The sequence below is a fragment of the Puma concolor genome, chromosome A1, assembly GCF_028749965.1.
Source record: "Puma concolor isolate L17-30 chromosome A1, mPumCon1.1.hap2, whole genome shotgun sequence".
Taxonomy (NCBI): Eukaryota; Metazoa; Chordata; class Mammalia; order Carnivora; family Felidae; genus Puma; species Puma concolor.
In genome coordinates this window covers 104,662,444-104,687,200 of record NC_141667.1, presented here as the reverse complement: position 1 = coordinate 104,687,200, position 24,757 = coordinate 104,662,444, and the positions used below count along the sequence as shown (strand labels likewise).

Below are 24,757 nucleotides of genomic sequence, written 5' to 3'. Positions count from 1 at the left end.
AAAGCAAATGTGGTAAAGAGTTCTACTTTGGAGAATCTTGAAGATATGCAGGATTTCTTTGTACTATTCTTGCAACTTTTCTATACATGTTCAGTTATCTCAGACTAAAAGTTAATAATAAATTAAAAATTAGGTATTAAAGCCATCTATAATCCCAGATACCAAATCAGTTTATCAGTGACTGACTTTATAATATGTGTATGTTATAATTTAAAGTTACTAAATAGAGGCGCCTGTGGCTCAGTCAGTTAAGCGTCTGACTTCGGCTAGGGTTGTGATCTTGCAGCTCGTGGGTTCGAGCCCTGCGTCGGGCTCTGTGTTGACAGCTCAGAGCCTGGGGCCTATTTATGATTCTGTGTCTCCTTCTCTCTCTATTCCTCCCCTGCTCATGCTCTGTCGCTCTCTCTCTCAAAAATAAAGATTTTAAAAAATTAAAAAATAAAGTTACTAAATAAATTCATACTAATAAAAATTGCTTAAAAGATATATGAAAAACAAATGCCAATGATAAAATAACTTGGAAAACATGGCTCTTACATTGCTTTTTATTTTTTTATGTTTATTTTTTGAGAGAGAAAGAGAGAGCAAGCTGGGGAGGGGCAGATATAAAGGGAGAGAGAGATCCCAAGCAGGCTCCATGCTATCAGGAGAGGGCCTGACACAGGCAGGGCTCGAACCCATGAACCGTGAGATTATGACCTTAGCCAAATCCAAGAGTCAGATGCTTAACCAACTGAGCCACCCAGGCACCCCCTAAAATTTTTTGTTGTTGTTGTTTTTGTTTTTTTTGAGAGGGAGAGAGAGAGAGGGAGCAAATAAGTGAGGGGCACAAGGAAAGACAGAGACAGAGAGGTAGAACTCACCTAATGTGGGACTCAAACCCACCAACCAGGAGATCATGACCTGAGCCAAAGTCAGATGCTTAACAACCGAGCCATCCAGGTGCCCTAGAGTTTTTTTATTTTTTAATTTATTTTTAATTTTTTTTTTAACATTTATTCATTTTTTTTGAGAGACAGAGACAGAATGTGAGCAGTAGAGGGATAGAGAGAGGGGGAGACAGAATCTGAAGCAGGCTCCAGGCACAGAGCCCAACATGGGGCTCAAATTCACAAACCATGAGATCATGAGCTGAGCTGAAGTTGGTCACTTAACCAACTGAACCACCCAGGAACCCCAAGTTTTTTTTATATTTTATTTTATTTTTTGTTTTATTTTATTTTTTATTTTATTGCCTAGCATTTTTTTTAATTTTTTTTTTTTAATTTATACCCAAATTAGTTAGCATATGATTTCAGGAGTAGATTCCTTAATGCCCCTTACCCATTTAGCCCATCCCCTCCAGTAACCCTCTGTTTGTTCTCTATATTTATGAGTCTCTTCTGTTTTGTCCCCCTCCCTGTTTTTATATTATTTTTGTTTCCCTTCCCTTAGGTTCATCTGTTTTGTCTCTAAAAGTCCTCATATGAGTGAAGTCATATGATATTTGTCTTTGACTAATTTCACTTAGCATAATACCCTCCAGTTCCATCCACGTAGTTGCAAATGGAAATTTTTTTTTTTAACGTTTATTTTTGAGAGAGAGAGACAGAGAGACAGAGTATGAGTGGGGGAGGAACAGAGAGAGAGGGAGACACAGAATCCAAACCAGGCTCCAGGCCCTGAGCTGTCAGCATAGAGCCTGATGTGGGGCTTGAACCCACAAACTGCAAGATCATGACCTGAGCAGAAGTTGTGCACCTAACTGACTGAGCCACCCAGGTGCCCCTTTATATTTTTAATGTTTATTTAATTTTGAGAGGGAGAGCACGCCCGTGCAAGCAGAAGAGGGGTAGAGAGAGAGGCGGACAAAGGATCCAAAGTGGACTCTGGGCTGACAGTAGAAAGCCCAGTGCGGGGCTTGAACTCATGAAGTATGAGATCGTGACCTGAGTCGAAGTCAGATGCTTAACTGACTGAGCCACCCAGGCGCCCCTAAAGTTTTTTTTTTTTCTTTAAGTTTATTTTGTGAGAGAGAGCGCGTGCAAGCTTGAGCAGAATAGCAGAGCAGGGGTGGATGTGGGGGGCGGGGAGGGGAGGAATTCCAAGCAGCGGGATCTCCAGTCTCACAGTGTAGGGCCTGATGTGGGGCTTGAACTCCCAAACAGTGAGATCATGACCTGAGCCACAATCAAGGGTTGGACGCTTAACAGACTGAGCCACCGAGGTGCCCCTTATATTGCTTTTTAAAATACAGTTTATAGGGGAACCCGGCTGGCTGGCTCAGTTGGTAGTGAGTGCATGCAACTCTTGACCTCAGGGTTGTGAGTTCAAACCCTACGGTGAGCATTAAGCCCAATAAAATATAGTTTATTTATATTACATAAAAAGATAATACTAACAGAAAAATATGGAACAGTGAAGTGGATAAGCAGTAAGAATTTTATAATATTCATAGTTAGCTCACAGAAGGAGAAAAGAAAGCCTAAGCTACATTTAAATTATACACACTTTATGGGGTGCCTGGCTGGCTCCGTCGAAAGAGCATGTAACTCTTGATCTTGTGCTCATGAGTTCAAGCTCCACATTGGGAGTAGAGATTATTTAAATATTAAAAAAATAAAAATGTAAGTAAATAAATTATACACACTTTAGAGATTTCCAAAGAAAAAGTACAGAAAAAAAGTATACAAACCTGTCATATTTTTGGGTCCATGATTCTTCTATATTTTTAAATCTATTCTGATCAAATTCTATTTCCCATTGCAAGGCATTTATTTCCTATAGAAAGAAAATAGGACTTTTCATGGAAAATTACTACAAATAAATCATTTCAGGACATTGTAAATAGCTGAAATAAATCATTTAATCATTTAACAGAAATAGGTTAAAGAGAAACTAATTATTGTTCAAAAAGAGTTTATGACGTTTAAAAACACGTACAACATGCCTCTTTAGCACTCAAGAAGAGCTTTGCCAAAGCTTACTTACTATGAGAAAAATTTCACATTGTTTAGCTTCAAAATTTGCTTCTCAGAACCTAGATTCCTCATCACCCCTACCCCCAACCTATACAGACCCAGAAGCAAAATCCATTCCTGGGAGTGTGAGCCCAGGACAGTCCCATCGAGGGAGGGTTCAGGAGGAACAGAACAAGACCTTCCAAGGTGACTCCTTACTACTATTTTCATGACAATGAGGTGGTCAGAAAGAGGCAGGCTCTGCCAAGCAAGCAGAGAAGGAGCAAAAGAAAAGAAAATTTATAGTAAGTGTCAAGCTTCCTACTACCTTAAAATGAGGAAATAAAAGAAATCTTAATTGTTTGCCCATGTAATAATATGTTTTGGATTATAAGTTCCAAAAGGGACGGGACTATATAAAAAAGCACAACAAACAGACATCCATTAGTCTTGTGGTTTTTAAAGGAAATGCTATTTGAAAGCTTGGTAGTTTGAACAAGTCTACACTAAAAGTGGCAAATACCTTCTCCAAGGATCTCTTTTGTTCCATAGTTTTTTGAAGCATCACTTGAGTATGACTTGTGGCTTTGCCAAATATTGCCTAAGAAAAATAAAAATCATACCAGTATACATTAAATTTCTCATCACTCCTTTATGCACAGTAAGGTTCACATTTTTATTCTAAGACTAGAAAACCAGAGAATTTCCACAGAGACCACCTTTTATGGAGAATTTGATAGTTCAAAAGTCAGCAGATCTTCGCTTGGCTCTCCTGATGAATAGAGTGAATGAATGAATGAACTTTCCACACAAAGACTGGTACATGAACAAATAGAGCAGTGTTACTCATAACAGCCCCAAAGAGGAAACAATGTAAGTGCCCATTAACTGGTGAATGGATACACAAAATATGGTATATCTACACAGTGGAATATTAGTAGGCAATAAAAAGGAAGAAAGTACTGACACGTGCTACACCATGCAGGAGCCTCAAAAACATGTTAACTAAAAGAATCCAGACACATGTCGTATCATTCCATTCATATGAAATAGAAAAGACAAATCCAAAAGACAGTAAGATGACTGGTTGTCTAAGGTTGGGGATGGGAATGGGGAGGGACTGCTAATGGATTAGAGGTTCCTTCTGGGGAATACTGGGGAAATGTTCTAGAATTAGACTGGTTAGTCTAATTAGAGATGGTTATCCAACTCCAGTAAGGATAAATTGTATGCTGAAAACAAGTGAAAATTTATGGTATATAAATTTTACCTCAGTAAAAGTTTTAAAAAAATCTACGCCTTCAAAAAAGCTATTTTAAGCACAGGCGCTTTTGTTTTAAAAGATAAAACCATACTACCTAAAAATTTAAAAATAACTTCTTACCATGCTTTGAAGAATTTTCAGTGCTTCTTCTTTACCCTCAAGTTGTCTCTGAGACGCCTCAAGTTCAGTTTTTAAAATTTCTACCTCCTAAGGAGAGAAGTAAGATTAGTCTACCCATCTGCAAGATGTGCAACCCCAAATGTGGATAGTTTACATGTAAGCTCAGTGTGCACTGACTCTGAGCACTTTGACCTTATAAAAGAGGTTTGAAATTCCTCCACTGTTCATAAGTTGCCCAGGCAGGCTTTACACTGAGACTCTTACTATCCAGTTGTAACTAAAAGTCCAAATCTTTTGCTTTTATCCTTCTAGACCACACAGCTAATAATCTGAAAAAAATCTTTAGAGCACAAAAATAAGCACATGAACATCCACAAAGCTATAGTAGCTATTATCGGTTGAACTGTCCTCCCCACCAAGTAAAGATATGCCCAAATCCTAACTCCTGGTACTATGAATGTGACCTTATTTGGAGACAGGGTTTTTGCAGATATAATCAGATTAAGATGAGGTCATACTGGATTATATAGGCCTCAATCCAATGACTGGTGTCCTAAGACGAGGGAAATGTGGGCACAGACACAAAGGGGAGAAGGCCACGTGACAGTAGAGGCAGAGACTGGAGTGAAGTGACTATGAGCCATGGAATGCCAAGATTGTCAGGGGCAACCTCCAGAAGCTAGGAAGAGGCAAAGAAGGATTCTCCTCTAGACCTTCCAGAGGGAACATGGCCAGCTGGCATCTTGATTTCAGATTGCTAGCCTCTAGAACTGAGAACAAATCTCTGTTGTTTTAGCCACCTATTTGTGGTGCTTTGTTACAGCAGCCCTAGAAAACGAAAATGGTAGCTTTCACCAGAAGTCACTCACACACACACACACACACACACACACACACACACACTAAGATGGGCTTCCTCCTTCCCAAAAGACAGGCACCCCGCATAGAAATTCCTACTGCCAGCAGGGCCTCAGAGCACCAAGAATACTTTCTGGTCTTCTGATTTCAAAGAGGTTAAAATAAGTCAGCTTATTTCAAGCCTCACGCACAGGGAAGACAGATGGAAGGAAGTTTATAACTGTTCTCTCCAGGAGCAGATTAGAGAAGTCATGAAAGATTAGGGGTGAGAGGTGAATTGGAGGGCATGTTTACGTAAAAAGCTTTCTTGAGAGATGAGGATAAGAAACAGGAGGCCAGTTGAAAGTTATGAGCTTTACATTGTGGCTCATGCAGAATATGTGGAAAGCCAACATTGCCTTCCATACAATTTTAGCATTACTTAAAATATCCATCAGTGGGCTATATTCTCATGAGAATTTTTTTTTAATGTTTATTTAGTTTTGAGAGAATGTGTGAGAGGGGCAGAGAGAGAAGGAGACACAGAATCCAACACAAGCTCCAGGCTCTGAGCTGTCAGCACAGAGCCTGACGCAGGGCTTGAACTCATGAACTGTGAGATGATTACCTGAGCCGAAGTCAGACACTTAACTGACTGAGCCACCCAAGTGCCTCATGAGAGTTTTTATAGAAGCCACAGGACTTACCTCTAAAGTATCATGAAGACGTTGCTTTAATTCGACATTTGACAATTCTGAATTAGAATCTATTAAGGGGGAAAAAAAACACTTCAATACATTCTTTAACTAGTTGAATACAGCACATCTGTTTATAAAATATCAAATGCAGCTTTGTGCCAAGAGGAAAGAACTGTAACAAACCAAATAATGGTAAAAATAGGTAGCTTAAAACATTTCACAAATGAAAAGACACATACTTTTGAATAAAAAGACTTTTAAAAAAGGAGTCTCTACTAAACTGTTGTTAACGAATTGGTTAATTATTACATGCAAAACAGTACTTAAAAACATGAATGTTGGTGAGTGAAATAAATTTTGGTGTTTGGCTTAAGTTTGATCAATACAGTGATATGAATATCTAAGAAGTAACCTGAATTTAATTTCTTTCCAAGGAGAATGACTAGAAGTCTCCTGTAACTTCAATTATTCTCTCCTTAATGTGATCAATTGACACATTAAACTGAGCTTCCCAGGAGCTTCATTTTCATTGTGGTCTCACTGGCAATAGAAAAACATTAAAGTGGTAAATTGCAAGCAAGAAGATTAAGAAGAAGTAAAAGGAAGAAAAGATTTTTTAGAAAGAGTATTTTGAGGGACATTAAAAACTTCTCGAAACAATTTTTTTCTTTGCTGTTCTGAACTTTCACTATGGCGGTTTCCAACGCAAAACCTAAATCTTGGTTTTACTCTGATGACGGGCTCCAAGGAGGGACAAGTGACACTGGTTTGGCAATGACATGTTGCGTTGTAGTAATCCTTGTGGTAGGCAGAGCAAGGGCCCTAAAGATGCCCACATCTTAATCCCCAGAACCTGGACAGACATGGCAAAAGGGACTTTTCGGTGTAATTAAATTAAGGACTGGATTAAATTAATTACCTGGATTATCCAGGTGACCCCACTGTACTCACAAGGGTCCTTATAAGTGAAACAGGGAGGCAGGAGAGTCAGTGTCAGGGTGAAGCAGTATGAGAAAGACTTGAACAGCCAATGCTGCCTTTGAAGATGGAGGATGGCGGCCATGGGCCAAGGAATGCAGGCGAGCTCTAGAAGCTGGAAAAGGCACAGGAATGGATTCTCCCCTAGAGTCTCCAGAAGGAATGCAGCCTTGCCAACAACTTGGTTTTAGCCCAGTAAAACCCATTTTGGACTTCTGACCTATAGAACTGTAAGATAATAAATTTGTGTTAAAATTTTTAAGGCATTAAATTTGTGGTGACTTGGAAATGACCTATTAGCAATAAGAAACCAATACAATATTGTTACCTAGGACCGGGCTAATTTGAGATAAAAGTCTGTAACCCAACAACACAGGAGCTCATACTTTTACTGTTACATATTTATATCCCAGTGGTTTCCTCATATTTTTATAAAGGTATTTTAGCATCATGTACTGTTTTCAACATCTTGCTTGCAAAGCAGAACCCATCCTCTATACATGATGAGGAATTAAAAGAATAATATATAAATAATCCCATGCTAATTTCAAGAAGGATTCTGAAAGATGGTGATAAAATCCCCATCTGCTACATGCTTTTGGCAAATCTAAAACCATGTTTCTTACATTATTTTCATGTTGTTCTAATTTGTATCTGTTCCACTCTAGTGGGGGAAGTTTTACTACATGGATTACAAAAGATTCAGCCAGATAAAAGCTGTGCCACCATGTAGGCATGGAGTCACCCCTGGACTCCCAGCCATTTTGGAGTTGTAATATTCTATCACAATGTGATTCTGAATTTTGTTCTTTCCTTAATAAATGGCATAATTGATTTTGGGTTATGATAAATTATGATTCATTTTTTGAGGGGCACCTGACTGGCTCAGTCAATGGAGTATGCAACGCTTGACTTCAGGGTTAGGAGTTCAAGCCCCACATTGGGTATAAAAGTTACTTTTAAAAAAGATTAATTTTTAGAGGGAGGATTTCATGACATTCCTAAAATAACCAGAAGCATACATGTTCTGCCTGGAATACTCCTTCCCCAGATAAGTACCAGGCTTGGGCATCAGTTCACTCCAGTGTTCAAAAGCCACCTCCTTAGAGAGGTGACCCTGGCCTGATCCTTGCCTGAAATAGCATGCCCCGACCCCTCCAGATACTCACTATGCCTGCATTTAACTACTGGGAGATTTATTTTTTCTCTCCTCTACTAGAATGTGAACGGTCACATGGAGACTATTTTGTTCACTAATGTTGTTCCCAGAGCCTAGAACTGCCCCTGGCACCTAACAGGTGCCAAATAAATACTTGAATAAGAAAAAAAATACTTGAATAAGAAAAAAAAAAAAAAGATAACGCACACCACTAAATCACACACCCACAAAAGCAAGGTAGGTAATCACTGATATCACTAACATATCTGTATTAATGCAGAATAACTACTGTAGTTCACAATTTGTGCAATACTTGGAAATGAAAACATGAGTTACTTTTGTACTATCACCAATCCCAAGAGGTGAATAAAGATGAATTCTCAAAATCCACTACAGTGACCTATTGTCATGTGTTGCAAGGGTGAAGGCACTGATGAAATCCACAGGGGAGAAGAAGGAAGGAGAGGGATCGAGGCATTTTTACCAGTGCTACTTTGTCGTCTGTGGTGGGAAGTGCTGGACTCTTCAGGGTGTGTATCTTGGGAGCTCTTATGCCTGGAATACTGAAAAATGGCACCACTTCTTTCTTCCCTCGTTCCTGGAAAGGGGGGAGGGCTAAAGTTCTTTCCATCCGATCTTTTTCTAGATGTAGACAGATGTGAAACTTGCACTTCATAAATACTGCTGGGCCTTCTCCCGAGGCCATACCCTAAGTCGCCTTCTGCCATGTCATCGTCCTCGGTTTCCCAGGTCGGCACCTCTGCCTCACTCGGCGGCCTCACCACCCTGCTCATCAGCCAGATGCCGTATTTAACATAAGGAAAAACAGGGTATCTGTGGTTAAGAGAAACAATTTAAAAACCATCAGTATAATAAAGTTGGGGTTTCGAGGGGAGAAAAGTTTCTTTCTCTATTATACAGGCACGACTATCCCAGTGATGCATCAGCACACAAACATCTCTTGCAATCCGGTTCAAGATGTTTAACATTTAAGGACTTTTTAGGTAGGAAATGATCAGCCTCTTATTTCAAAGACTGCAGTGAATTGTAAGGAAGCAGGAAAACCTTTTACTGAATCCAGTAATCTACTGATCAGGATAAAGCAAATCAGACTTTGCCAAGGAAAGAGAAAGGGTTTGGTTTTCACCAGCCTAGGAGCTACGTGAAATTCAGGGAATCCCTGCAAAACGGAACTTGCAGGGAGTACATAGAGCACCCTGCCCCTGTCCCTTCATGGCCTTGCGTGCACTTCAGGTGCTCATGGCTCTTATAGCCTGTCCTATAGCCCTCTGTACTATGGGAACATCTTCTGTTTTTCTGCAGACACAGCAGGGTTTTTGTACCTGAGACGATGATAGGTGGGAAGGAAGTTCCCCCTCTCTTTCTTTATCAGACTGTGTGTTCAAGGCCCTCCACTGTTTTCACAACACAGCATAGAAGTCAAAGTCCTTTCGATGGCTTGCCTCTGACTGCATGCCCTCCTAGGCTGGCCACCCTGGCTGGCTTCCCCAGCGTTCCTGGCACAGAGCTGGGGTTCCCTCTGGCTGGAACACTCTTCCCCAGACAGTTGCTCAACTGGTTCCTCACCTCCTATGGGTCTTTCCTTCAGTGACACCTCAGTGACTGATACCAGATCTAAAATCGCAAACTCCTCCTCCTCCTCCTCCTCCCCTGATTTATTTTTCCCCTAGCACTTAGGGCCTTCTAACATACCCCTCCATATTTTACTCATTTTTCAAGTCACACCATGAAAGGCAGGAGGTAGTACAAAAGTGGGAGCCTAGCAAAGCCAAAGGTGATTCTGCCCTGCCTATGATGCCTCTCAAAAGGCCGAGCGACCTAAAACTTTTCCTCTGCCAGAGCCCAAACCTGCTTAAGATGGCCCAAAGTGGAAAGTAAGGTCCATCACTGGGATCATCACTGCATTCCCAATGCTGAAAACAGTATGTGAGACGTAATCAGAGCTCAATAAATACTTTTTAAATAAGGTGAATGAAGGAATAAACAAATTCCCTTCCTGTAGGCCAGAAAAATAGTCACCTCGGCAAGACTCCAACCTGAATACTGGGAAGCTAACTGCCTGCCCTTCTTCCCAGAGGAAAACATTCCAGATAAAAATGCCTTACAGAGAAATTACCACCACTGAGCCCTCCCCATGTGGAGACGAAGGACCACTGTAGGCACCTACCTGTTGGCTGCAGAGCACCTTAAATGCTCAGCCTTGTTCTCTTGTACACAGTAGTACAGGAAGAACTTTCACCACCAGGCATTTCAGAATAGCTGTTTTGCTGTAGTTGTTTAGAAATATCTCATCCCTTTCTCAAGATTCATTTTTTATTGTTTTTTTTTTTTCATCTTTATTTTTGAGAGACAGAGCATGAGTTGGGAAGGGACAGAGAGGGAGGGAGACAAAGAATCTGAAGCAGGCTCCAGGTTCTGAGCTGTCAGCACAGAGCCCTGACACAGGGCTCGAACTCACGAATTGTGAGATCATGACCTGAGCCGAAGTCAGACACTTAACAGACTCAGCCACCCAGGTGCCCCAAGATTCATTAAAAAAAAAAATAATAAATACATAAATACATACATACATACATCTGACATCTCTTCTAAATATATCCTGCTATTTAAATAATTGCTTACCAGGACTTTAAAAAAATAATTAAATCTTAAACTTGCATTTTTTAGTGAGATGTTTCTCTTATTCTTCCACTATTAAAACCACACAAATGGGGCACCTTGGTGGCTCAGTCGTCTAAGCCTCCAACTCTTGATTCTGCCTCACGGTTTGTGAGATTGAGCCCTGCATCAGGCTCTGTGCTGACAGTGTGGAGCCTGCTTGGGATTCTTTCTCCCTCTCTCTCTGCCCCTTCCATGTGCTCTCATGAGCTCTCTCTCAAAACAAACAAACAAATAAACAAACTTAACCACCCCCCTCCCCCTACACACACATAGTTGAAGAGGTTTCTGTTGTTTTTAGGGTTTAAAGTACCATATTCTTTCAGTATTTGAAAGCCAAGGCCCTTAAAGATTCGAAGACATAACATCATAAAAGAAGGTAAATGGATAGAAAGACATTCAACATCAGTAGCTGTCAGGGGATTGTAGATTTAAACTACAATGACAGTCTGTTACATACCAGTGTCAATTCTAAGTATTGCTGCGGATATAGACATACATAGTAGGCAGGAGTATAAAATGGTGCAGCCACTGTGGAAAATTTTGGTAGTTTCTTTTAAACAAGTGATCCAGGGAAATGAAAACATATGTTCACACAAAGATGTATGGATGACTGTTCACAGCATTACTCAAATGGGCTCCAAACTGGAAACAACCCAGATGTACAACAGAAAAACAAATTGTTAAGTCCATACAACAGAATATATTCAGCAATAATGAATTTCTAATACATGTAACAACGTGGATGAGTCTGAGAGACATTATGCTAACACAGGAAGCCCATCCTCTGTGAAATCCTGGCGAAACTAATGTATAACGGACAACGGATCAGTGGTTGCCTAGGGTGGAAGGCTGACTGCAGAGTGCAGGAAGGAACTTTTGGGAGGTGGTAGAAAAGTCTTGGTTTTGACTTGGTTTTTTTTTTGTGTTTAAACACAAAAAATAAGGGACCTTTAACTGCATTAGGGGACAAGATGAGAACTGTGTTGATCAATTGTATCCTCCTAGATAAGCAAATTATTAAACTGGATGCTCTAAATCAGCAAGAATTTCTTTTTCAATGATATAATAATAGCACTTGTTGCTTCTTTTCTGTGTGCTAGGCACTATTTTAATGTTTTTCTTAGATTATTCCATTTAATCTTCACCTTTCAAGACAATAGTGTTATTAAATATAGACGATTAGCTAACGAGAGGTTGAACCAGATTCTGAATCCTGACTCCTAATGTCAGAGACACTGTGATACTCTTAGCTACTGCTTTCTGTTACTGGAAGAATCTGAATGAGCGTTACATCAGAATAAACCACGTTTCTACCATTTATGACATCAAACAGTACTAAAAGTAAAAATCTTTCTTCCCCCAAATTTTTATAAAATCATCTTTGTTCCTTTACAAGTTTATTTCCTAAATAAGTAAGTTTTTCTATTTTTATTCATCAAGATAGACAGGAAATAATCCCTAAGGAGCTATGTTTTACCTCTAATGCAAACTCCTGCTTATAAATGCACTCTCACACCTTTGTTAAGGAGGGTATGCTCAGGGCTAGGCAGCCAGCAGTGGAGAAAATGGAATTGGTCAACACAAAGGAAAAAAGTAGTAAGAGGAAAGAGTAAGCAATCACAGGATTAGCTAAGAATATGTATGTAATTTTTTGGAAAGGTCATCTGAGCTTTATTGTACATCAATGGTCCGTCCTGGAGCCTGCGTCTTAGCATTCCTGGGGATGGTGGTCTTGGGGCCAGCCCCAACCCCAAACCCAAATGCCCCAGCCCTGCCCAGCTCCCAATCCAGTGCTGGGTTAGCATGCTTTGGGAGTAGGGAGGGGTGGGGTGACCAGAATTCTTGTCCACAAAGCCCAGGTGGGGCTCGGTCCTGGGACCCTGGGCTCCTAGGAGGTGGGACAGGGTGGGCTCTTGGGATAGGAGAGCCCCCAATCCTCTGGAGCCCAGATCCTGGCCTACATAGGGGCCCAGCCTGCTGAGTGGGGCCTGGCCTGGAAGATTCTACAGGTTGTCTGTTGGAGCAGCCGTGGATGAGAGCATGGCACTCACTCCAGCTCATTCTCCAGTGCAGGCCTGTCTCATCTACTTGCCTGGGGTCACAGCCCCCATGGCTGTCCCTGCCCGGCAGCATGTGTTGCAGGCATCACCTGGGCCTTGGGTAGCAGCAGGCTCTGGTGGCTGGGCTGTGTGGCTAAGAATATTTTTTAATGTGCCACATAAATTCAGGTATCATGGTCTGATCTTTCTAGCCTTTCTGCTATTCACAGTTAACATAATGAGCTTTCCCATGATCCAATACTCTTACTGTTTTAAAAAATGTAACTTTGGGAACTGGTGGCTGTATACTCTCCCCTTTTTTATATACTTAACATTAATAAACCAAACGACTTTCAGAACACATTTCTTCTAAGAAAGGGAAAATGTTAGAAGTTACTAATGTTCCACTCAGCCAGTTTTAAATATATTCAATGTTGACAACCAGGGAGGCCCAGCAGGATGTGTGACAGAGAAGGCTCTGACTCAGGAGGTCTGAGTTCAAATTTCACTCCACCACGTGCTGCTCTGTGATCTCGGGCAAGTCATTTAACTTCTCAGAGCGTGTTTTCCAATCTCCAAAATGAGTTTAAGCATTACTACTTTATAGGGTTATTTTGGGAACCATTGATATGATATATTTCAAGTCAATGTTTATTGACTTAGAGTTTGGGAGTATTAGTCCCATTGTTAAGTGGGAGGATTGGACAAGATGTTTTGGTTCTTTAGGACTCTAAAATTATGGTTCTGGATCATCTTTTCCCAGTGTGTGCCCCATGGGACACTAGTTCTTTGGACTATTAAGTGTTGCTAGGAATAAAAGGGTCCTTCTGGTTTTATTTTTCTATGCTAGTAAAAGCTATGCATGACTGGCCCAAAATTACACAGGTAGTGGAAGAGCCAGAACTAGAAGCCATATCTCTGGCTCCTGGCCCAGTGTTCTGGTCGCTTGGGAAAGGCCACAGGATGAACCAATTACAGACAGTGAGCAATCTTCCTACTTCTGCACTAAAACAACTCTCTGAAAAGGGACCACTGACTTCCTAATTGCTAAATCCAAGATCTAGTCTTGCTCCTGGGTCTCCTCCACCTGTGCAGAAGCTGTGGCACTACTGATCTGCCACGCCCAGGCCCCTGGTTGACCTTAGCCCCTCAAACCCTACAGGAATGAGGAACCACCCCATGTCTGCCTGCTCAGGCTCCTTTTCCTCTTTCTGTCCTGCTCTGTATGTTTGGCTTCCAGTATTAAACACACACATTTCCAGCTGGATATCCTGCCAGCAATTCAAACACAGCTGTTCAGGGGTGCCTGGGTGGCTCAGTCGATTAAGCGTCTGACTTCAGCTCAGGTCATGATCTCACATTCCGTGAGTTCGAGCCCCGTGTCGGGCTCTGTGCTGACAGCTCTGAGCCTGGAGCCTGTTTCAGATTCTGTGTCTCCCTCTCTCTCTGACCCTCCCCCATTCATGGTCTGTCTCTCTCTGTCTCAAAAATAAATAAACGTTAAAAAAAAATTAAAAAAAACCAACAAAACACAGCTGTTCAAAAACAAACTCACTGCCCTCCCACTCCCACCCTAGATCTATCTCATCCTGAGTCCTCTATTTCTGCAAACGTTTCAACCATGCTCCAAAACACCCAGGTCCAAAACTTTGGGATTTCTCTTTTCCTTGATCCCTTCAGATGCCAAGATGTCTAGGCGCACAAAATCTCCTGAAACCATATCCTTTGGATATTAACTTCACAGCCCTGGCTGGATTTCTTATTAACTCTTCCAGGTGAAACCAATAGTCCCCAAGCCATCCTATACACTGCTGCTCCAAGCACAGATCCAGAGATGCCCCCCTCTTGCCCTAAAACATTCCATGGCTCCCATTCCATAAAGTGTCACCCTGTTATCTACGAGACTCATTTTTACTTCACATGTCAGCTGTCACTGCTTCCTGGACATGTTCTGTGCTTCCATTAAGAAGGACTGCACCGGGGTGCCTGGGTGGCTCAGTTAGTCAAGCGTCCGACTTCAGCTTGGGTCATGATCTCTCTGTTTGTGGGTTTGGGCCCCACATTGGGCTCTGTGTTGACAGCTTAGAACCTGGAGCCTGCTTCAGATTCTGTGTCTCCTTCTCTCTCTGCCCCTTCCCAGCTTGCACTCTGTCTCTGTCTCTCTCAAAAACAAGTAAACATTAAAAAAAAAGGACTGCACCTGTGCCCAGGCCTCCTCAGGGCAATCAGTCACCTTCAAGTCTGCTGGTGCTCATCTCCACGCCAGGAACGCTGACTCCTCTGTAGTCCCCCACAGCTCATGACAGCCACTCCCCCCAGCAGCCTTCCTGACACCCCTGAGCCAGACGTGATCTCCGAGCTTTCCTAGCTCTGTGTTGTAGCTTTTAATTAAGTTTTTATTTATTTAAGTAACTACACACACAACACGGGGCTTGAACTCATGACCGCTCTCACAGAAGACCCAGGCAGGCATCCCTGTACCTTTTTAATAGTCCTTTTTCCTGACATGTGTATTGCACACGCCCCTACAGTAGCTCGATGTATCCTTAACTCACTGACCTGTCCAAAGAACGGTGACAGACCGAAATGAAGAAACAGACTCCTGCCCAGAAATCTTGGACTAGAAGCATCCACACCCACTAGCCTGACACTTGCCCTAGCAAACACAATGGTCAAACAGACACCCAATTCCTGTCAGGCTTGGCAAAGAGGAACTAACTTGAGCCCTCCCTGGTGAACAATGGCCTGCTACACAACACTGCAGCATTATGTTTTTAAACTTTTTATGAAAATAATTTTAGATTTACAGTAAGTTGCAAAGAGAGTGCAGAGCTCCTGTATACCCTTTGCTCACACTCCTCTAATGTTAACATTCACCAAAATTAATAAGTTAATATTGACACATGGAATTAACTAAACCACAGACTTTATTGGGATTTCCGCAGTCATTTCTACTGATGTCCTTTTTCTGGTGCAGGACACGTATTTTTAAGGCTCAATACTAATAGGAAAAAATAATAAAGGAGGAGAGGGAAAAGGCAGAAACAGATTCTTTCAAACCTATTACTTTTTTTTTTTTTTTTTTTTTTTTTAACGAGACGAGACCATTAAACTAGCGTTTAGGGGAAAAAAAGCAGCCAGTGGGCCAACTTATACAAAACCTGCCGGGTTTGCACGAATCTGCGCAGCCCGGGTCCCGGGTCCTCCCCACCCGCCGTTCCCACCAGCCCTGCCTGACCACGCGCCCCCGCAATGCCCGTCGCGGGGACCGGACCAGGGGACGGAACCAGGGAATCCCGCCGGGCGCCCAGGACCCCCACCGCCCTCGCACCCCACCTGGCGCGCTCACCTGGCGCCGAGCCTCCCCGCCGCGCGCGTCGCCGCCCTCCAGCCACGTGACCACGCGCGCCGCCGGACCGGAAGGAGGGGCGAGGCCGCCCGGAGCCGGCCCCGCTGGTCTGGTCAGCTGCCTGCGTGAGCTGGTCGGTTGGCGCGGGAGATGTTGGCTCTGTCCGGCTGCAGAGCCCGGGGTTTGCCCCCTACGAGCCACCGAATTAGAAATGTTAGCGCGGAGACCGAGAGACACAAGACCGCGGGCGCTCAGTAAAGGTGAAAATGAGATGGTGCAAGCATGAAGTGTGTAGGGGGTAAGGGACAGAGGGATCCGAGCTGAATCAGTTCAGCGGCGCAGGTGGACCGCAAAAGTAGGCTTTCAGTACTAAGAAGCGAGGAAGGATTTAAGGGCGAGAGGAACTTCTGGGGCAGAGGCGTGGCTGTGGGAAGGAACAAGAGGGGGGCGGAAAGAGCTGCCACTGGGAACTGATTCCGTGGATTTCTAGAGGGGGGCCATCCCCCACCCTCCAGAACGTTCAGAGTCCGTAGTGATGAGGGAGCGTGTGGCAAGCCGAGGGCTATAACAGCGCGCACACACATACCCTCACACACCCTCCAAGGTGGGATATGTGTGATACTCCTCAGATGCCCATGGCTACCCAAGACCAAAGGAAAGGAAAGCAAATGGTTGACTGACTGATAGAGATCACAGTTATGCAGGACAGGAGCCTCCTTCATTTTACATATAACTTGGTAAACTGCAAGGAAAACACAATCTTATCCATAGTCTAATCTCCAGAAACCTATAGACTCGGTTTCGTGGAGCCTTAATATCACCCTCATCAAGAGGAAAGGGGTTTCAAGTGCTTGCCATGGTGATGTGGGAAACAAAGGCAAATGAAAAATTCCCGTATTGCTTACGGCCCACTGACAAGTCCTTGAAGTGGGCAGAGTGACCTCCTTTTAGGAGCTCAGCTGCCTCAATGATGGTACTTTGCTGGGGATAAAAGGGAATCTTGCTTAACATTATCCTGCCCCCTGTCCCTAGGATCCTGTAAGTCTTCTTAAACACATAGAAATTCCTTTGCAAACCTCTTTTATCTTTACCCCCTTCCCCCCCCCCCCAAGTATATGTTGGCAATTATACTCCAAGCATATGGCTCCTTATACATATTTGAAGGGTCTCATGTCTGAGGTTTTACTTAACAGTAATAAATGTTTTTCTAACAACAGCTAGCCCCTCAAGGTCCTGGAAACCTTGCTTCCAAAACACTGTCCCTAACCCCATCCCAACCTGAAGGTATATAATCAGTCACTCCTCAAAACCCCAGTGCAGCTCTTTCTGCCCACTGGTACTGTCCCCGTGATTTAATAAAATCACATTTTTTGCACCAAAAACATCTTCAAGAATTCTTTCTTGGCTGTCACCTCCAAACCCCGCCATCACTTGAAACCCCATCAAATAGTTTCAGTGCCTAGGTGAAATGATTTTTATAGTATTTCCTAATATCAACATAGTTGAAATAACTTTGGCTAGATTTAAAGATTATTCTGGATTAGAAACAAACAAGTGAACCCCTCTTTGCCTTAGTAGACTTCTTTTATTCTTCCTCTTCTCCAGATTCAGCCCATACTTCCCTTAACCACCCACTTCCCCCAAGTAAACATACCCTACTTATATGGAAAACCAGACTTAGAACAAGATCAGTTATAGAACAAGATCAGTGCTCTGTGGATATTAGATGCTCAGAGATTTAAGATTATCTTAAGAGATTTAATGTATTTATTTTACTTTTAATTTTTATTTATCTTTTTAATTTACATCCAAGTTAGCATATAGTACAACATTGATTTCAGGAGTAGATTCCTTAATGTCCCTTACCCATTTAGCCGATCCCCCCTCCCACAACCCCTCCAACAACCCTGTTTGTTCTCCATATTTAAGAGTCTGTTATGTTTTGTCCCCCTCCCTGTTTTTATATTATTTTTATTTCCCTTCCCTTATTGTCATCTGTTTTGTATCTTAAAGTCCTCATAAGAGTGAATTCATATGATATTTATCTTTCTCTAATTTTGCTTAGCATAATACACTCTAGTTCCATCCATGTAGTTGCAAATGGTAAGATATCATTCTTTTTGATTGCTGAGTAATACTCCAGTGTGTGTGTGTGTGTGTGTGTGTGTGTGTGTGTGTGTGTGTGTGTATATGCATATATATATATATGTATATATATATGTGGGTGATGTATATATACACCGCATCTTTTTATCCATCCATTGATGGACATTTGAGCTCTTTCCATACTTTGGCTATTGTTGATAGAACTGCTATAAACATTGGGGTGCATGTGCCCCTTTGAAACAGCATACCTGTATCCCTTGGATAGATACCTAGTAGTGTAATTGCTGGGTCGTAGGGTAGTTCTGTTTTTAATTTTTTGAGGACCCTCCATACTATTTTCCAGAGTGGCTGCATCAGTTTGCATTCCCATCAGCAGTGCAAAAGAGATCTTTTCTCTGCATCATTGCCAACATCTGTTGTTGCCTAAGTTGTTAATGTTGGCCATTCTGACAGGTGAGGTTGTATCTCATTGTGGTGTTGATTTGTATTTCCCTGATGATGAATGATATTGAGCATTTTTTCATGTGTTGGTTGGCCATCTGGATGTCCTCTTTGGAGAAGTGTCTATTCATGTCTTTTGCCCGTTTCTTCACTGCATGATTTGTTTTTTGGGCGTTGAGTTTGAGAAGTTCTTTATAGATTTTGGATACTAACCTTTTATGTGGTATGTCATTTGCAAATATCTTCTCCCATTCTGTCGGTTGCTGTTTAGTTTTGCTGATTGTTTCCTTCGCTGTGCAGAAGCTTTTTATTTTGAGGAGGTCCCAGTGGTTCATGTTTGCTTTTGTTTCCCTTGCCTCCAGAGACATATTGAGTAAGAAGTTGCTGCAGCCAATATCAGAGAGGTTTTTGCCTGCTTTCTGCTCGAGGATTTTGATGGCTTCCTGTCTTACATTAAGGTCTTTCATCCATTTTATTTTTGTGTATGGTGTAAGAAAGTGGTCCAGGTTCATTCTTCTGCATGTCGCTGTCCAGTTTTCCCAGTACCACTTGCTGAAGAGACTGTCTTTATTCCACTGAATATTCTTTCCTGCTTTGTCAAAGATTAGTTGGCCATATGTTTGTGGGTCCATTTCTGGGTTCTCTGTTCTGTTCCATTGATCTGAGTGTCTGTTCTTGTGCCAGTAGAGATTAATATATTTATAATTTTAAAGTCAATTTGCCTACTATTCTAGCATATTCAATAGCTTTGCAAACCAAAAATAGTTTTTCTTCACTTAAAACTTTGACCGATTTAAAATAGACTTCTTTAACCTTAAAAATATCTCAGAACTTTCCCACTAAAAATATTTTAACTCTGTTTTCTTTATCAGACTTCTCCAGAAAGCATAGATTTGAATGCATGCATATTAAAATTTTATTTAAAAAATGCATGAGTTTATTTATTTATTTTTTAATATTTTTATTTATTTTTGAGACAGAGAGAGACAGAGCATGAGCAGGGGAGAGGCAGGGAAAGAGAGGGAGACACAGAATCTGAAACCAGCTCCAGGCTCCGAGCTGTCAGCACAGAGCCTGATGCGGGGCTCAAACTCACGGAGTGTGAGATCATGACCTGAGCCGAAGTTGGACGCTCAACCCACTGAGCCACCCAGGCGCCCCTGAAAAAATGCATGAGTTTAAAGTTGGCTTTCATCACCCTTTATGTGCAGTGCTGCTAAACTATTGCATAATAAATGTACGGTGAATGTCTTTAAAAAAAACTTCTATCTACCAATTTGAGTACATTTCATTCTTTTCAAGTTTATTTATTTTGAGAGAGAGAGAGAAAAAACACATGTGCACAAGTGGGGGAGCGGCAGACAGAGAGAATGAGAGAGAATCCCAAGCAAGTGCTGTCAGCCCAGAGCCCACCACGGGGCTCAATCTCAATCTCAAAAACCAAACCGTGAGATCATGAATGGAGCTAAAACAAGTCAGATAGTTAACCGACTGAGCCACCCAGGTGCCCCAAGAGTATCATGTATATTTTATATACAAATCTGTTTCATATGTGTGTTTACATTTCTCCTAATCTGTGGCTGCTGCTGTTCTTAAGTCTTTTTTTTTAAGCAGGCTCCATGGCCAACCTGGGGCTAGAACTCATGACCCTGAGATCCAGTTGCATGCTCTCCTGACTGAGCTAGTCAGGCCCCCCCAGTATTAGGTGTCTTTTGAGAAGAAGAGTTTTAAATTTTGAAGTCAAATTTATTGATTCTTTTTTCTTCGGTTTGTGTTTTTTGTGTTCTATCAGATAAATCTTTGCCTAATCAAAGAGCACTAAAATTTCTTAGTATGTTTTCATCTAGAAGTTTTATATATTTTAGGTTTTACACATAGGTCTCTGAGACATTTTGAATTAATACGGTATGTGGTTAAGTTTGAAGTTCACTTTTTTTTTAATTTTATTTTTAAGTAATCTCTGCTTCCAATGTGGGGACTAGAACTCGCAACCCCAAATCAAGAGTCTTCTGCTCTACCAACCGAGCTAGCCAGGTGCCCCGAGGTTCACTTTTTTGATATGTATACCTATTATTTGTCAAAAAGTTAGTTACCCCATTGATTTTCCTTTTGCACCTCCATCCAAAATCGCCTGTATAGGCATGGATTTCTTTCTGGACTCTCTTTTCTGTTACAAGATCAGATCTATGTGTCCATCATTGTAGTATGCCACATTGTCTTGCTTTAGTCTTTATAGCAAATCCTGAAATCACGTACACCAGGGTTGTTTTTAACTTTGTTCTCTTGTTTCAGCATTGTTTGGTTACTCTAGCTCCTACATGTTTCCATATGTGTTTCCAGCAATTTTTCTTTTTATTATGGAATGCTTCACAAATTTGCATGGCATCTTTGTGCAGAGGCCATGCTAAAGTTCACTGTATTGTTCCAATTTTAGTGTATGTGCTGCCAAAATGGGCACTCAGCAACTTTTACTTTAAATTTTTTTTTTAATGTTTATTTATTTTTGAGACAGAGAGAGATAGAGCATGAACGGGGGAGGGTCAGAGAGAGAGGGAGACACAGAATCTGAAACAGGCTCTAGGCTCTGAGCGGTCAGCACAGAGCCCGATGCGGGGCTCGAACCCACGGACTGTGAGATTGTGACCTGAGCTGAAGTCGGATGCTTAGCCGACTGAGCCACCCAGGCGCCCAGCAACTTTTACTTTAGAAGAGTATGCTGGTATTTTGATTGGGGCTGGATTAATAGATCAATTTGGGGAAAATTGTCATGTTAATAATATTGAATCTTCGATTTCATGAACATGGTTTATACATCTTTTTTGGATCTTTGATTTCTTTCATTTGAATTTTCAGTATGCAGATCTTGCAAATATTTTGTTAGATTTAACCTAAGTAGGTCATGTTTTTGGTACTATTGTAAATGGTATTGTTCTAATCTTAATTTCCAATTGTTTGTCACTGCTATATGGAAATGCAGTAGTTTTTGTGTACTGGTCTTATATCCTGTGACTTTGTTAACGTCACTTATTAGTTCAAGTAATTTTTGTATGGATTCTCTTTGGAATTTCTACATAGATTATCATGTTACCTGAGAATACCTTATTTTTTTCCTTACAGCTCTGTATGTCTTTTATTTATTTTCTGCTTAATGCACTGGTGAGGATCCCCAGGATGAGCAAATGATCACTTGGCTTTTTATTCGCTAGCCTCGTGTAACAAATTATATATATTTTTTAAATTTTTTTTCAACGTTTTTTATTTATTTTTGGGACAGAGAGAGACAGAGCATGAACGGGGGAGGGGCAGAGAGAGAGGGAGACACAGAATCGGAAACAGGCTCCAGGCTCTGAGCCATCAGCCCAGAGCCTGACGCGGGGCTCGAACTCCCGGACCGCGAGATCGTGACCTGGCTGAAGTCGGACGCTTAACTGACTGCGCCACCCAGGCGCCCCACAAATTATATTTTTTTGAATCCTCCCTTCCATAATAATAAATTCCTTAGACAACAAACCTCTGAATGGATCCCCAGGATGAGCAAATGATCACTTGGCTTTTTATTCGCTAGCCTCGTGTAACAAATTATATTTTTTTGAATCCTCCCTTCCATAATAATAAATTCCTTAGACAACAGACCTCTGAATGGATTTCAAGAGTCTTTGAGTCTTTGAAAAACATAAACAGTATTTTACATTAATATGTATATCTGTATTACTTAGAGGAAGTGGGTTCGTAGCTTATATCAGACTGTCAAAGGGATTTATGTCATCAAAAGTGTTAAGGAACTAAATTTTAAATAAAAGCCGATTTATACATATAAATAGGTATATATAAATGATTTTCAGGATGTTGTTTTTCACTACTAAGAACTGGGATGCCTGGGTGACAGAGTCAGTTAAGCATCCGACTCTTGATTTTGGTGCAGATCATGCTCTCACAGTTTATGAGTTTGAGCCTTGCGTTGGGCTCTCAGCTGACAGCGTGGAGTCTGCTTGGGATTCTCTGTCTCTCTCTCTCACTGCCCCTCCCCTGCTTGTCCTCTGTCTCTCTCTTTCTCTCAAAATAAATAAACATTTGAAAAAAAAGCTACTAAGAACCGTGATTCTTTTTTTACCTTGGACTCTCCCCCCTCCATAGGAAAGGATAAATGCTTCTTAGCAGTTTTTACCCCTATGACTTTTTTTTCTTAAGATTTTTTAAAAAATGTTTATTTTTGAGAGAGATAAAGAGCAAGCAGGGAAGTGGCAGAGAAAGAGGGAGACAGAGGATCAGAAACAGGCTCCGTGCTGACAGCAGAGAGCTGATGTAGGGCTCAAATTCATGAACCCCGAGATCATGACCTCAGCTAAAGTCAGACACTTAACTGACTGAGCCACCCAGGGACCCCTGACCCCTATGACTTTTTGTTAGAAACTAACAAATTTAAATGTTGGTAGAGATTGGTGGTAGAACATTCAAAAGAAATACAGATGAAGTGAGGCTAAACCCCTTTTAAACGCCCACAAAAATAAAAAATATACCAACAAGAGTGGGCATAAGGAAAACAATCAGCGGTTATACATACTTCAAAGCTTGTTAAGGTACTCACGAGGAACAAAATATATCTTATTAAGAAGTCTTATTTACAGAAACATAAAATGATTTAAAATTTAGAACACTTTTTATCTCCTTAGGTTTGTTTTATTATATATTTTTTAATGTTTTATTTATTTTTGAGACAGAGCATGAGCAGGGGAGGGGCAGAGAGAGGGAGACATAGAATCTGAAGCAGGCTCCAGGCTCTGAGCTGTCAGCACAGAGCCTGACATGGGGCTTGAACTCATGAACCGTGAGATCATGACCTGAGCTGAAGTCGGACATTTAACCAACTGAGCCACCCAGGCGCCCCTCCTTAGGTCTATTTTAAACCAATCTACTTAAGTTAAAAACCAAACAAGTAGGTTGAATAAAACCAAAGACAAACAGTAAATGGGGTTATTTCTACAACCTTCAAATAATTGTAACAACATGTTAAAGTACTATCACTAGTTTCAAATAAAAACCTAGAGCTGAAATGAGTATATTTATTTAATTATATTCATATTTAATTAATATTTAATTAAAATTCCCAAAAGGTGTATAGCTCTGTATTAGATTCCCTTTTAGATAATAATCTCCCTTCTGTTGAAGGAAAATCTTTGAGTCAGTTTTACTGTTAAGATAATTAGCAACCACTTGATAATTTAGTGAATTCTAGTAATGAAAAGAACATTGTCTTCTCAAAACAGCCATTAATATTACTAAAAATAATAACAGTATGTGCCAAACACTGTTTATTTAATCCTTACAATAGCCCTATGATGTAATTATCCTCATTTTATATGTGATTTGACTGGATAGCACCTATGTGCTATTATCTTAGTCTGAGTAATTCTCTTCTCTACCTCTAGACTCATCTTCAAAGCCCTGCATCCTATAGCATTTATCCTTTTCTGATATTCATAGTAGGAAACAGTTATCTCTTTTATTCTCTATGTTAGAATCTCCAGTAGGGCATTTGCCACAGTCTACCTGATTTGTCTAAAGGGTCCATTTGTATGTATATCTTCCTTGTATACTAGGTTATGATCATCTGAAGGTCAAGAACTTGAGGCTTTCCCCACCAGTTATTTGGTTGGAGTCTTGCATGTATATAATAGGCAATATATGATTATTAAAATGAATCTACTAAATGTTATCTTTGCTTACAATTTACTCAGGAATTTACTGCACAGATAAACTTACTCATGTGCCAAGTTCCATGTACATTAAGCAGTATAACTTAATGGGTAAGAGCCTGCTAAGATAGACTCCTGACTCTGATACTTCCTAGCTGTGATCTTGACTGTGTCACTTCATTCTGTGCCCTGTTTCCATCACCTGTAATGGAAATAATAATACCTACCTCAGATGGTATCATGTGGATTAATAGAGTTCACTTTTGAAATGTATTTAAGAGTGCTTGGCATGTAAGATACATGTAATATATACATGTAATATACATGTTATTCTTTCTTACCCTTTTTTTTTAAAGTTTATTTATTTTGAGAGAGAACGTGTGAGCAGGAGAAGGGCAGAGAGGGAGAGAAAGAGAATCCCAAGAAGGCTCCTTGCTGTCAGTGCAGAGCCT

General features: G+C 41.1%; 2 protein-coding genes and 1 non-coding gene across 8 annotated transcripts in view; 1 reads left to right on the top strand and 2 right to left on the bottom strand.

Moving 5' to 3' along the window:
* The window catches only part of CCDC125 (coiled-coil domain containing 125), a 31,555-nt gene extending 15,085 nt beyond the window's left edge, over window positions 1-16,470 (bottom strand). The window contains exons 1-7 of one of the 3 annotated variants that reach the window (XM_086699565.1): window positions 16,066-16,470; window positions 10,184-10,350; window positions 8,480-8,829; window positions 5,868-5,926; window positions 4,324-4,410; window positions 3,463-3,540; window positions 2,675-2,760 (exon numbers count right to left, since the gene is read on the bottom strand). In XM_086699565.1, the coding sequence (XP_086555691.1) occupies window positions 2,675-2,760; window positions 3,463-3,540; window positions 4,324-4,410; window positions 5,868-5,926; window positions 8,480-8,789 (620 nt within the window). In that variant the 5' untranslated portion in view covers window positions 8,790-8,829; window positions 10,184-10,350; window positions 16,066-16,470. Of the gene's footprint in view, window positions 1-2,674; window positions 2,761-3,462; window positions 3,541-4,323; window positions 4,411-5,867; window positions 5,927-6,809; window positions 6,940-8,479; window positions 8,830-10,183; window positions 10,351-16,065 lie in introns of those variants that run through there. The other 2 variants (XM_086699575.1, XM_086699582.1) reach the window with 2 other exon arrangements.
* Window positions 1-24,757, top strand: part of CDK7 (cyclin dependent kinase 7) — an 88,580-nt gene that overhangs the window by 53,714 nt on the left and 10,109 nt on the right. The window contains exon 12 of one of the 4 annotated variants that reach the window (XM_086699638.1): window positions 6,293-8,385. The exons of the other annotated variants lie outside the window; for them this stretch is intronic. Coding sequence (XP_086555764.1) covers window positions 6,293-6,300 — 8 coding nt within the window. The 3' untranslated portion in view covers window positions 6,301-8,385. Of the gene's footprint in view, window positions 1-6,292; window positions 8,386-24,757 lie in introns of those variants that run through there. 4 annotated transcript variants of the gene reach the window in all.
* On the bottom strand, window positions 20,964-21,070 carry LOC112861803 (U6 spliceosomal RNA). The gene has a single exon (XR_003223697.2). It is a non-coding gene; the product is annotated as a U6 spliceosomal RNA (small nuclear RNA).